The sequence below is a fragment of the Lygodium microphyllum genome, chromosome 8, assembly GCF_053477565.2.
Source record: "Lygodium microphyllum isolate KBCC chromosome 8, Lygodium_microphyllum_v1.1.10, whole genome shotgun sequence".
NCBI classification, from domain to species: domain Eukaryota; kingdom Viridiplantae; phylum Streptophyta; class Polypodiopsida; order Schizaeales; family Lygodiaceae; genus Lygodium; species Lygodium microphyllum.
This window is the reverse complement of record NC_141142.1, coordinates 144,922,404-144,936,727: the sequence shown is the minus strand read 5'-3', so window position 1 is coordinate 144,936,727 and position 14,324 is coordinate 144,922,404. Positions and strand designations below refer to the sequence as shown.

The 14,324-nt window shown below is 37.4% G+C and overlaps 1 protein-coding gene across 2 annotated transcripts; it reads right to left on the bottom strand.

Annotated features, from left to right (window-relative positions):
• Positions 1-3,743: 3,743 nt before the first annotated feature.
• Positions 3,744-11,624, bottom strand: LOC148032966 (putative potassium transporter 17). Of its 2 annotated transcripts, XM_087683661.1 has the most exons (9): positions 11,443-11,624; positions 11,081-11,231; positions 10,309-10,523; positions 9,801-10,052; positions 9,218-9,268; positions 8,859-9,119; positions 7,544-7,596; positions 7,082-7,451; positions 3,744-5,631 (listed from the first exon to the last, which is right to left on the bottom strand). In XM_087683661.1, the coding sequence occupies exons 2-9, from the start codon at positions 11,209-11,211 to the stop codon at positions 3,956-3,958; spliced, it is 3,009 nt and encodes a 1,002-aa protein (XP_087539787.1). In that variant the 5' UTR covers positions 11,212-11,231; positions 11,443-11,624; the 3' UTR covers positions 3,744-3,955. The 2 variants fall into 2 exon arrangements, with proteins under 2 accessions (XP_087539787.1, XP_087539788.1); XM_087683662.1 differs by having other exon boundaries at positions 11,081-11,624.
• Positions 11,625-14,324: the final 2,700 nt, after the last annotated feature.

The following is a 14,324-nucleotide window of genomic DNA, read 5'->3' as shown; positions in this document are numbered from 1 at the left end:
CTTTTGGGCATTCTCTCTCTTCTTCCTCTCTTTCTCTCTCTTCTACTCATTCTCTCTCTCTTTGCTCAACATCCTTTAGTATAGTTGGTATCAGAATCTTGACCTTTGGTCCCTTCTTCTTTCTCTTTTCTCATAGCCAATTGCATTTTACAAAAAAAAAAAAAGTTCAAACAAGTATAGTAGGGACAAGAGCTATAAGAAGTAGTTATGGAGTACCACAAGGTGCTAGCAACCTTTCTTGGAGATCTCACAAGAGCTATGGCCAATTGGAGGTAGTCAAGTCAAATTTAGCAGCTCATTTTCAACTTTGAGGTAAAATTTTAGGGGTTTTTGGTTGAAGAACACTCACAAGAGTTGGAGAGAGTTTTAACTATAGTTATTTTTTCAAAAGAGAGTTCTTTTTCTTCATTCTTGAGAGCTTCCATAGAAGCTACAAGAAGAAATGTCTTCCTCTCTCTTGAATCTCATCTACCAATAACAAAGGATTGAAGAAAGAAACTCTTGGCCTCCCAAGCTTGAGGAAGAGCACCATTTTGTGGAGCTTTCAAGCCACATGGACTTTCATACATTCTATGATAGCTCTCTTCATGATGAGAATGCTCCATTACTAAGTAGCTATGGCTTATATGCTTCATCTCAAGCATTCTACTACAGCTACGACATCTTGTGGAGCTAATAAGAGTACCACCCGATGATTTTTCTATAATGCCATGTGGGTGATAGGGAGCATACTAGTAGTCCACATTGTTTTTTCTCCTCAAAATCAAGGATATCATACACAACAACAAGACCCATATTTTTTTGAATTGCTTCTACTATAATGTTAAGAAGGGGAAATATGACTACCCGAGGAAAATAGGAAAACAATATCGGCTACAATGGCCAAGTATATAATATGTATGTGGTTTCAAAAGTGAGAGAGCTCAAATGTTGAAGAAGAATGAGCAAGAGGCAAGGAATGACGGTTAGAAGCCTTATGAAGCACCATAGTTGATCAATGCAATAAGGAATGGAGCTAAACTAAGAAGTGAGTAGCATCACAATTTTTTCTATAATTTATGAGGGTTGCCTAGAAGGCCCAAATTAGCAAGACCACCACACTCCACATCTCAAACTCAAGCTAGATGTGCAAAGAGTTTATTAATGAATGCCCTTGATGCATTGGAGGAGGAGGAAGAAAAATCTAAAGGGATCTTGGGCTATGATTCCATGGTAGCTTGTGGATGAAGAGGAAAGAGAAAGTCTTCTTTCAAAAAGTGACTATGGCTAAAAACTTCTCTAACCCCTAGAGCTCCAAATTTGACCTTGGGTCCCTAAAATTTGCATAGATTTAAGTGACAAGATGCTAAATTGGCACGATTACCTCCAATTAGACCTCCTCCTACCAAGGCTCCTAAATGTAAAGAAAGGGACATATGACTACCCAAGGAAAATAGGAAAACAATATCGGCTATAGTGGCTGTATATATAAGATGAATGGGGTTTCATTTTTGGATCATTGGTTAATATGAATACCCTTTCATCTTCATCTTCTTCTCCTTCAACTTTCATGGCTTCCTCTACCTTCTGCCTCCTCTTCTTGGCATTCTCTCTTTTCTTCCTATCTTTCTCTCTCTTCTCCTAGTCTTTCTCTCTCCTCTTCTTCCTCTCTTTCTCTCTTTTCTGCTCATTCTCTCTCTCTTCTCAACCTCCTTCATTACACATAGTGCAAGTTCAAAATATTACAACCATGAAGGAGCTATAAAGAAAAAGAGGGCTTTATAGTAATTACACAATCAACTTGCTAGTCATATTGAAAGAATTATACAAAAAAGTCCCCTATTCACCAAATAAACCATGGCCATAAAAGATTCTCCATTTTCCACAAATTATATGTGGGACTAAATGTGTCCAAGAAAAAGTTTCTAATATTTTATTTTAAAGGTTCTTGTAAATAGAATGCTAAAATAGCATGGTTTCCTCTACTATGCATTATTCAATATCTCCACATGTGATAGGCACTTGTCTCAGGTTCCACATGCTTAGATCATGGTTCTGGCACAACATCCACATTGTCGCCCACAAGTTTTTGAGCATGAATAGCTTATTGGTTGACCCAAAGGGGTCATCTGTGAATGAATGTGTATTACTACATACGGCCATTGGTGACATATCTCAAATTTTTGTGACCTATAAGTATATAGGGGATGCAGTTGTGGAGGCTACCCCATATAAAGAGTATGGTTGAGTTCTAAGAGGGAAAATTTTACATATATAGATCCTCCAATGTAAAAAGAATTTTCTATGATAATGGGTGCTATAATTACCTCAAAATACAAAATTGGTCAAACTCCTTAATATATATATTCATCCCAATTTCTAGATTGTATGCTAGTTGCTTGATAGTCACTGTAGAATTTGTACATGCAAAATCTACCTACACATGTGGTACAAATACTTACTTTGCATGAATAACCTTACAAGGTACCAAATTGCATTAGACCTGAGACCAAGGACCTTCAAGGGTTGCACCTTATCATTGTGTCCATAAAATGAGTGAGTTTAGCAAAAAAAATATTCTAATGTAATTTCTTTTATTGATAGAAAATAACCTTTATATAAGGTTTTCTTTAAATCTCTTCAAAACTTAGACTTTGAAAGTAATCCATTAGTCCATTTAGAAAGAAGGGATTATTTTATCTATGATAATAGATTTGTATAAGGGGCTTTAAAATGTCCCTTGAATAATGATGTCTTAAAAGTGCATCCACATGCCAAAGCTATGTAATGATTTTGTGCCAAACCTCACATGAATAGGTGTCATCACTAGAAATCTTGAGACTCTCCATAGGTTCCTTAGGGCTTATAGAGGAGTCATTATACTTGAGAGATTCAATAGTTGTCAAAGTGTTCATTAGAATAGACATTATGCTTCAAAAATTAACATTAAAAAGTAGTTTTTCTCCTCCTAGATTTTGGAATATAGAAGGATTCATTTATCCATGACAATAGGTTTGCATAAGGGATGTTTGAAGGCCACTTGAACAAACATTATACTTGATCTCTTAGAAGTGCACCTAAAAGCCATGACATGTAATTATATTGTGCCTATATGAACAGGTGGCATGACTTTCCAAGAGTTGCTTATTGTGTTTTAGAGGAGGCATTATGCTTGAGAGACTCAATTGTTGTCAAAGTGTTCCTTAGTGTTCATTAGAATAGTCATTATGCTTGGGAGATTGAATGGTAACCGAGTCCAAAGACATAAATATATTTTAATGCCCATCCTTGTATGAATAGCTATCATACTCAAAAGATTAAGACTCTTCAATTGTTAGTTAGGGCCCATTAGAAAGGCGTCAATATGCTTGAGAGCTTCTTAAGGGATTGAAGGATACAAAATAGTTGTGGCTTTTTCCTCATTCAAACAACAAAAATGTGCTCCCTTTTTCCTAGGAGGGGTATAGTCACTTATGACGCAAAATGGCTTTTCCCTAATTCAATCAACACAAATGAGTCTCCCTTTTTCCTTGGAGAGGTATACTCACTTATATGTATCTCTCTTGTTGGTTTTTGTTTCCACATCTTTAAGATAAGAAAAGACAATGCCAGCATCGGGAAAGAGAGCTCAAAAGTTGAAAACCCATTCTGAAAAAGAGAGTTCAAAAGTTGAAGACCAACTTTTGTACTTGGGAAACTATTTGAATATTTTCTATAAACCAATAGATTCAATTGTACTATACACAAATGAGAGTTACAAACACTTTCCATATATATAGATTTAAGAGATATTACATGATGATTTGGTGTACATTTCACTTTTATGTGAAGAAATATACACACTATCAATAATAGTTGACATGGTAGCTCTTTTTTCTTGTCCACACTAGCACATGTTGGTTTGCTTCTTATTATGACTAATGGGGAGTCCTTAATTTTTTGGACATGTAATGATGAAGCTAGATAAACCGAACTGCTAAACTTCATAGGTCATTGTGATCTCCAAGAGCCTATTGGGAGGCATGTTAATGCTTGAGATTGATGGGATGCAGTTCCTTTGGAGAAAGCTATACATTTTGTCAACCACAACACGTTCGAACCAATTGGTACCTTGCTTTACTTTAAGCTTGGATCTACCCACTACATGGCAAACTAATGACATGTCCTTGCTTGCCTTTTCTACTTCTTTGAGCTCTTGCATTAGTTCATTTACAAATGTTGCTTTGGTTGATGATGATTGGACACAAAGAGAAACTTCATTGGAGGATGGTTGGTCAGGAGTAATGAGTTCTTCGAGGGGTATTTGATGAAAGAGAGGGGTTAGATTAGGTGATGATTGAGTGAAGCTTTCAAGTACAGTATGCCTAGGGTGGATGAAGTTGGGAATCATATGTGTGGAAACTTTGGGCATTGTGTCGAAAACGGGTAAGACAATGTGAGGGTGTTGATTAGGTAGTGAATGTACAACTTGTGGAGGAGGGGAGGAACGTTCGACATGTAGACAAGAGGGGGAAGCACGAGTAAGAAAATCTTGCACTTGGGAGGGCATGGAGTCATGCATGTGGTGGCCATGTGCATGATGACAACAACTACTAGGTAGCACATGGTTATGAACATGAGTATGGCCATGATCTTGAAGAAGACTAGTAGTAGCACTGCTTGGAACATGGGTATGCTCATGGGTATGACAACTATCAAGTAGCACATGGTTATGCACAGGAATATGACCACCATGATGTTGAAGAAGATTGGTAGTAGCACCACCTAGCCCATGGGTATGCTCATCAGGTTGAGTGATAGGTGGATGGCCATCAAGTTGCGGACTAGTGATAGGAGGTGGCATATGGGTATGCCCAACATCTATAATAGTAGTAGTAGTAGTAGTAGGAGCAGCATGTGGCATGTGGGTTAGATGCCCATCAATATCGCTAAGGCAATGGAGCTGTGCGCGGATGAAGGAGTGCAAGTGGTCGAGCAAGAGGCTCGTGAGGCCGGGGCAGTCCGTGATGGGGGGCTCTGCAAAGCCGTGGAGGGCCTTACAAACGTACACACCAAGAAGGTGCTGGCCATCAGCAGCAGCAGCTGGCGACTCCATCCTGCGAAAGGCGAAGCGATGGGAGGAGGGCACCCGAGGCAGCCCCGCCTTGCATTGCACGCTGGTCAGCACCACCACCCGCTGCAAGGACCCAACGGTCCCAATCAAATGCCTGAGGGCCAGAGGGGCCTCCACCTCCCTTTCTTCCCCTCTTCCTCCTTCCCCTTTGTTTGTGTCAGCCCCTCCACCTTCTTCCTTGTCACTAAAGCTGCCCCTCCTGTACAAAAAGCACACCCCTTCCACCCTCCTCGCCCTTGCTAGCATCCCCTCCACCTCCCCCCTCTTCAAGCTTGCCATGCTCCCACCCTCGTGTTGCCTCTTCCTTTTCCTCCCATATACCCAAGTGAACACCACCATGGCCAGCATGCATGACATCATTAGAGGCATCCACCCACCCTTGGGCACCTTGCTCAGCACTGCACCCAGGTTGCATGCCTCCACAAACCCAAACAACAACATGAAGGCCATGGCCAAGGTTCCGCTCCCCCTCCACACTACCACCATCACCAGGCTCACCAGCACTGTGGTTATCAACATCACCATCACCACTGCAACCCCTACATTCACATCCAAACGTTTCTTTTAGTCTTTGAAAAAACAACATGGCCAATGTGAGATTGAACAAGTACATGCCCAAACTAATAAATACATGTGCAAACTTAACACACATCTTAGTGTCTTAATTTTATTGGCCATGCACCATATTTATGTTGCAACTCATAGATATAAATTACTTATGAAATTTGACAAGTGACTCTTCCTAACTCAAAGGTAACATGAGACTCTAAACTGGACCCACCAAAATACACTATCTATGTCTTTTCACACATTATGATAATGCATTAGCCACACTAGCAACAGGTGTAATGACAAGTAATTACAATAAGTGCATCTATGCAATGTGTGAATATAAAAAAACCAATCCATCTCTTACATAGACTCCCCTTCTTGTACTTATCCTAAAAGTAAGTAGCCAACATATCCAAGCTCTTTATGAAAACTTAGCTTTATAACTATGGTAATACTCTTGATTCTTGGCTAGCTTTTATCGAACAAATGAGATAAATGGCATGAAAAGCATGTGCAAAGTTCTATTGATGGTGGCTAACTTAAAAGAAACACAAGTTCATTGCTAAAAGAATTGATTTTGCCTACTAACAAAAACTATCCTATGCAATTGGTATTAAGAGCAATGTATGATTGGTAGTGCTAGTATGAAAATGCAACAAACTACATTAGCCAGTCATAGTGTGGAAAAAAATGGCCCTTTCTAAGGGTGACAATAGAAGCTCCATGTTAGCAAATGCAAACCTAGGCCTCCACTAAAGTGAGTTACTTAGCAAGAAAAAAATTCTAACCTACCTTATACATATGCTTAGTTTTATATCATGATGTAATATGAGCATATGCTTGTTATACATGCAATGCCATGATTTTCTTATTCCATTTTTTAATGGAGCCACATTTTTATAGATATCAAAATTCTATCTACACTAGCTTATACATTGGCTTAGGTCTATATTTTGATGTAGTAGACCATATGCTTTGTTATACAAGCAATGTTGTAATTTTTCTTGCTTAGTTTTTTTATAGGAGTCATGTGTTTTTAATATCAAAATCTTTCCTTTGTTCTTGACTACTCGAAACTTAAGGCAAGATTATAGAAACACTATTCACATGATCCCCTATGATACATACTCAAGGTCATGATTAGTAGAAAGGAATACTTGATACTTCTACTCACTTTCAAGTTCAATGTGTGATTTTGCATTTTAATTATTGTTCTCTTAGAAAGACTTTAGATCCCCCAAAGCTTGCATACTTTGTTGAATGAAATTTAAATAACACAATATATTTAGTTTGTGTTTTGCACCACATTTTATGAATAAGAGTCCTAGAGTAGAAATTGTAATGCTAATTAGACCTAATGTTGGATCCTTTAATCTTAGCTTGATATCCTCATGTTATTTACTTTTCATGTTCCAGTTTTGAACAAAAAATGCTTACCATAGGCATTTCCCAAGGCAGTTGCATCTTGAAAGAAGACAACCAAAAGTGTGCACAAGAACATCAATGCCATGTTTATCTCTGGGGAGTAGACCTGCCCTTCATGTTCTTGTGATGTGTGAATAAATTGAACTCGAGGAAAACAATCTAATGCCACACATTGCTTGATGAGCGAGAAGCAAGCTGAAATAATGCCTTGACTAGCCACTATGGCTGCAAGAGTGGAGGTGATAAACATTGGCCAAAAAACACATTTAGGTGTGAACTCATAAAATGCTTGGTCTTTGTGCCCTGGGTTTCTTATGAGGTAAGCTGTTAAACCTGCATAGGTGATCAAATTGGAAGGGTACACTCCAACAAGAAACCCAAGCTGCAAAAAGGGTGATCAAATCACTTAAAATTCTTTCTTCACACTAATGCAATTTATGCAAGTTCTCAAGCAATAAAGTGTATTTGGCATGCCTGCATTGATGCCTTGTCAAAGTGGCCAAGGTCTGCAAACATAGCCTCAGCCCCTACATCCATAAAGATGTATTATAAGAAGTAGTCACAACATCTTTTTAAAAAGTGGACTTGCCAAAATTCTAATAACTAATAAATTTAAGGTTCTCTTCCAAGAAGAGGTGGAGAATGCCATGACTACATGAAAGTCAAAATCAAACTTTTCCAAATGAAGCATTGAAATACATAGTTTGCATAAGAACATGAACAAGTTAATAAATAAAGTGACTTATGAAACCTATTACGAGTATAGAATGTGATTGATGAAATTAAAATTAACTTTTAGGGTAAAGGGGACACTAAAATGACATCCTCCAAAAGCAATACACACTCAATCCCAATTTAAGGACACCGGTTTGGATTAAAAATGCATAATCTTATTAGTTGAGGTTATAATACAAATTCTTATGTGGTAGATACAAACTTTTTGTGAGTCACAAATGGATCTTGTAAAACCTTTTAAAAATTCATCCTTGATTGTCAGTGCAGTATCCTCTCATCATCATTTTTTTGTGATTCATTTATATATTCATTGAAAACATCAAAATGCCCCTAAACTTTTTTATGTGATTATAATATTACTTATATAGTTCAAATATTGAAAAATATTATATAGCTTACTGGATATAAAATTCCCAATGGGGAACTATTTAGTGTCACTCTATCAATCCCTTTAACTTGTTGAGCCTTTCCTCAAATTTTCTTCTGTAATACTTCATCCTACCTACAATCTAGGCACATGAGACACAATGTACATATGTGAGGAATGATCAAGAAACACCATTTTAGTTCTGACAGGGGGTGGGGTAGGTCACCCATAAATATATAAATGTACCAAATGGATTCAACAAAAGTGATTTCTAGATTCCCTCTTTTAGACATTTTTTACATACAAAAAGGGATCATGTAATGGGGATATTCATAGGTCGAATTGAGAAAGGGCGTGTGTTATTCATGATTAATTTATAGATAAGGGGTCCTTAAATTAGGCTTTGAGCATACATAATAGTGAGGGTTTACTTTAGTGAGCCCCTCAAGAGCTGGACACTCACAAACTAACACACACATAAAACAATAGTAGCTTGTCTCACCTATAAATATATAAGATGACATGTTTTAAGACATATAATTGTAAGTGTTCAATTTATTATTTGGAATTAAAACTAGCATTTTCTTCATGATTAGGAATTTCCAAAGTTAGAATGAGATCACAGTGAGAACATATTGAAGAGACATTCGTGTGATCTTTAATAGAAACAAACTTGACTACATTTACCTGTTATACAAAGAGTAGTTCCACTAAGTGCAAGCCACCCAAATTTTCCATGGCGAGAGAAGAAGAGTAACATGTGATGGGGGGATACTGCTTTATATACCAAAGGATAATACATGACAATATTGTAGGCACCAATCAATGGAGTTGTGATTAGCCATGCCACAATTATAGGAGAAAATAGGAAGCTTATACGTTTTGTTCCAAATCTTTGAAGAAGAAATAGGCATATGAGAAGGAGTATTGATATAAGAACCACTACACCTAGCAAAGTTTCAAAAGTACAAAATGGATTATAACATTTCTCCATCAATAAAGAAATGTGCATGTAACTTGATAAGATGATAATATAAAGAGCTTACTTTGATGGAGTGTGGGGATTGCTATCTTGAGGCCTTCTATTGCTGACAACACTATAAGCATACAACATAACATTAGAAACACTGTAAGGAATCAAGAATGAATGAGATGATGACCTCACATTTGAAGAGAACACTACCTTAGAATATGAATTTCACATTGATCAAACTGAAAATATTACTTAGTTGCTTGACTAAGTAACTTGATATGTCTAGGTGTTAATGACAGTTTGATGCCTTTGAGAATGTAGGATCAAGCTCTTTAGTCTCAAATGCATGAGTGCAATAGTTTGCATGGCATAGATTTGAAGTTGGCTCTCTAGGTTAGGAGACTCACAAACTTAGCACCTAGTAAGCTAGAGAGAGAGAGAGAGAGAGAGAGAGAGAGAGAGAGAGAGAGAGAGAGAGAGAGAGAGAGAGAGAGAGAGAGAGAGAGAGAGAGAGAGAGAGAGAGAGAGAGAGAGAGAGAGAGAGAGAGAGAGAGAGAGAGAGAGATGTGCATATGCATGCACACATACATGTGCACACTGGCACATGCATGCCTGCATGCATGCGTGAGTGTACACACACACAAAGTAGTGCATACCTGAAATTGCAGGGGTGAGTACACCATCTCCCATAAGCATGCATGTAGCAAGCATGGTGATGCCAAAGATTGAATAGCTAAATGTCTTATTATGGTTAAGAAAATCCAAGAATCTCCTTTGAATTGATGAATCATCATAGAATATCCTCGAAGAGTGATCACTACATTTTGAGACTTTGTTGCTTGGCAAGGCAATCCATCTACCAATGCATGTGTGTTGGCAAAGTAAAGAATATAGAGCAAAGGTTCCGCCTGCAATATTGATATAAAGTTTGAGAAGCTTAAGGTCTATATATGCCCATGTACATAGCAACCTGCATACTTAAACAATAATACTATGTGAGATTGTTTAGATTAATGTAATTATAAGGGATACCTTCCCATTGATCATCTGCATGCAAAAGAGTCATGGACATGCCATATACATGTTGAATTACATCCTACTTAATCACTATTTAGCTATATGAGATTGTTTACAAATTGTGCATGATATAATTAGAGGGTGTACCTTCTCCTTGATCATCTGCATGCAAAACAAACATGGCATACTTGACAACTCCAATCAATGTGAGAGTCCAAAATATGATGCTTAAAATACCAAGGTAGTCATCTTCATTCAAGTTTTCCATGGGTATTGAGGAGTAGAGATACAATGGTGTTGTACAGAGCCCACCGTATACCATGCCTAGTGTTTGATATGCTAGCATGAATGTTTTCCATTGCCTGAAGAAGGACCAACAACTAGAACATGTTAATACTTTATCATTACAATATTGTAGCATGTGTAATATCCATTTTTGGCAATTTATCCACTCAACTTTCTTATGAAAAATGATATAGATTACATATCTTAGGTAATTTTCTCGAACTAATGCACAATACCATCATTTTCTTGAACTAATGCACAATACCATCATTTTCTACTCAATATTGAGTTTTCTCCTCTCATAGTTTTAGCTTGTACTGCCGAGGTTTTTTTTTCCTTTTATGATTTGATCAAGTTTTTATGCGGTCCAAAATGGCATGTCTAACCCATGTTGGTATTATAAAGTGTACATGGAAACCCGAGGTTTAGTGCTAAATAATTGGCAACTTACTTGTAAAAAATGTGGTAGTTTTTCAGCTTGAGCACACAAGGAATGTGAATAAATTTGAGGATGGTGTGAGGAAGGGACTCTCATGTGTTAGATATTGCTATTATCTCTTAATGGACCTCTATAATGATTAATATGGCTATTATCTCTTAGTGGACCGCTATAATTACTGAACGAAAGGCTTGCCTGTTGGAGGGAGGAGAGCCGCCTGGTTTCTCAGGAAACGATTCCTGGTGATCATGGCCACCCTTCACGTTCAGCTGAAAGTCCGTTATTCCGGTTCCATCACCACCTCCATCGGCCCGGAGATGGCTCATCTTACGTGCGTCGAGCTTACCTGAAGAGGAACGCCATATTAATTATAGCATATCGTGTAGTAGCAGCTGCAGTAATATTGCCTGTATGATTGAAGCTCTCATACGCCTTGTTATATTTTTTGACCCATTAAAGCAAAGAAAACACGGAGTAGCATATTAGATCAGCCATAGACTGCGCTCAGCACCAATGGATGTAAATTTACGACAGAAAGACAGAGCGACCGATCATACTAGCTGCGGGGGATAGTCCACTATCTACAGCTTCAATAGGATCAAAGCTTCAATACTGATGCTATTGAAAGCATTTGTATTAGCTGAAGGATGCAGTAACCTTTTACTAGACAGAGAGAGAGAGAGAGAGAGAGAGAGAGAGAGAGAGAGAGAGAGAGGCAGGGAGGGAGAGGTGTGCCCGCCGCGAGATGATTATCTTTTGCTCTCACAACCTATGACCCTTCTTCTTATAAAGCCAAAAAGTCTCACATTCCCTCTTAACATGACCTAAACCACTCTTTGCTTAGCACTTAAACACGACCTAAACCACTCTTTGCTTAGCACTTAAACACCACCATTGTTAAAAGGCATTGGAGGCACACTTACCTAGGTTGTTGTACATAAGAGACAACCTTTCATAAAAGAAAAGGCTACCCTCCCTCCAACCTAGCTCTTGTCGTAAGACCTTTCCATGGGGGAAAGCTACTTTGCCTATCACTTTTTCTCGAGAATGTTTACATTAATAGATACAACACAGCCTATTACAAAGGTTCATTTGCCATGCAACTAGTTAGCCCATCACCTTAACTACTTATGCTCATTTCTATTAAAAAATCTTAAGATGAACAAGAGTGTGAAATTTAGACACCCTTGAAACATTCTCACAATTTAGCTTCAAAGTTGTCAAACACATAAGTTAGCTCTATACCATCCAATTTCTTTGGCTCTCAACATCAATTACTTATGAGCTCAAATGGAACGGCTATCATACCATACTAATCTCTAGAAAGGGCAATATTGATAAGAGTATACATGCAATGCATCACATCTAATCCATTTTAATTTCATCATTTAGACACCTCCCAAAATATGCCAGGGGTATACTAGAGAAGGCATGGGAGGTCATAATTATAAATATAAACAAGGCTTAGGCTTATTGAGCTAAAGCTATGTTCCCAAATCAAAAGTAATTAACTAATTAGAATGGGATGATACAACTCCAATTTAGAGACTCATGATCATTGTTTATTTGCATGAAGTATGAGGAAGTAAAAGTTCCATTTAGCTATGCATTAAGTTCATCTTGAGAAAAAAGTTAATAAAACATTGCATATGTTATAGTAAGCTCCATTAAAGATGTTTAGACTCATTTTCCAAATAATATATTCTATTAATTGAATGAAATGTCTTGCCATACACAAGCATCCCACTCTAGCAAGTTTAACTTCAACGTTGCATGTGTGTATGCATAAACATCATCAATAAATAAAATAAGCACATTAGCAAGGTGCACATGTGCATGCATACATAGACACATGAAGACTCAAACAAACTTGTGTATGGTTTCATGCACATATATGCATGCCTCACGGATGGACCTCAAAAAATGTAAGTGTACCATGTGCAATCAACAGAATGGCTATGTTATTTCATAAAACTCACAAGATTGCATTTACAAAAGGGGCTTATTTATTACAACTTGAAAAAAACCTTAAGTTTGTTAAGAAAAAGGGATCATTTCATTGTCTTATAACATGAACGTAAAGGATACATTGTAATACCCTATGAGCTTAGTGATGTGGATGATTTCTTAGAGGTGACCCCCTAAGATACATACGCATGTGTGCAACACAACCACACACATGCACATGTGGTAGCTAAATTGCATGTTATAGTATGCATCTACACAACTATTGTGTTAACACTTAGGCATTGCACCCCATCCATTCATAGTCTCAATATCTGTATATGGTCACCTTAATGGGTATTAATACTCCATGAGTCTCTTAGTTCCAACACAATTTTCCACCACCAATCAGTAACTAGCCCTAGTTAGTAGCATGCCATATGTGTGATCATTTGTAGGGTACATTTAGCTATATAGTACAATTAAGACATTATAGGACAATAATGCAGTTTTTTTTCCAAGGACAATGCCTTCACAAGATGGCATCCTATGGTGTTAACCCTTGCCTTGCTCTGCAGAAATGAAAATGTTAAACCACTTGAGCTACTTAATTTTAAACCCTGTGTACACGAATACTTGCACACATATGAACATACATGAATGCATGTCTAGTTAAATGCACACACATACATACCTACAATTTCAACATTTGTACATGCATTAAACTGCAACACTCTAGTGGTACAAAATTTTTTGTACATTGTACATTGACATGTGATACAAACACTATTGTACAATTTCCATCAATATGTACTCACATGTAGAACTAGAAATCAAGCTGATACAAGTAGACTGAAAAGTAGGTTCAAATGGAGAGGTGTGATGTAAGGGATAAGAGTACCACATGAGTAATTGCAATATATTGATTTCCTTTATGAGCCATGTCTATTTGTATTGGACAAGGTTTGAAACCAACACGTATACCCAACAGACATTTTGAAAATAACAAGGGGCATTGGTGCTACTATGACCATTGTGTATCACATTGAACTAACATATTACCAAAGAGAGAATTTACCACTTTTTCTTTTTAGGCTATTAATGATTTTCTCCAATGTTAGATCTTTAGTGTTAAAACGTCTCTCCAGGACTTCTAGTGATGTCCTGCAATAAAAGGGATATGGCAATGCAATACAAAAAGCTTGCCTATATCTCATTATTCTTCCTCCCTTTATCTCTTTTGTGCTATCTTTGGGCTTAAAGAATTAGAATGGACACACAATGTAAGCAAGGTGTTTAAGAGGAGAATTGAACTCATGCTTCAACTTGTAGCATTGCATATTTTATTCCCCTAGTGGCCAACACAATTTGTTTGGAATCAAATGCAATTGATGAGGTTTTAAGAAGTATTAAGCCATTTCTACATCTAGAATCATGCAAAGAATTAGAAGAGACATGTTAGATATTATGCAAGAGCCCAAACAAAGCACTTATG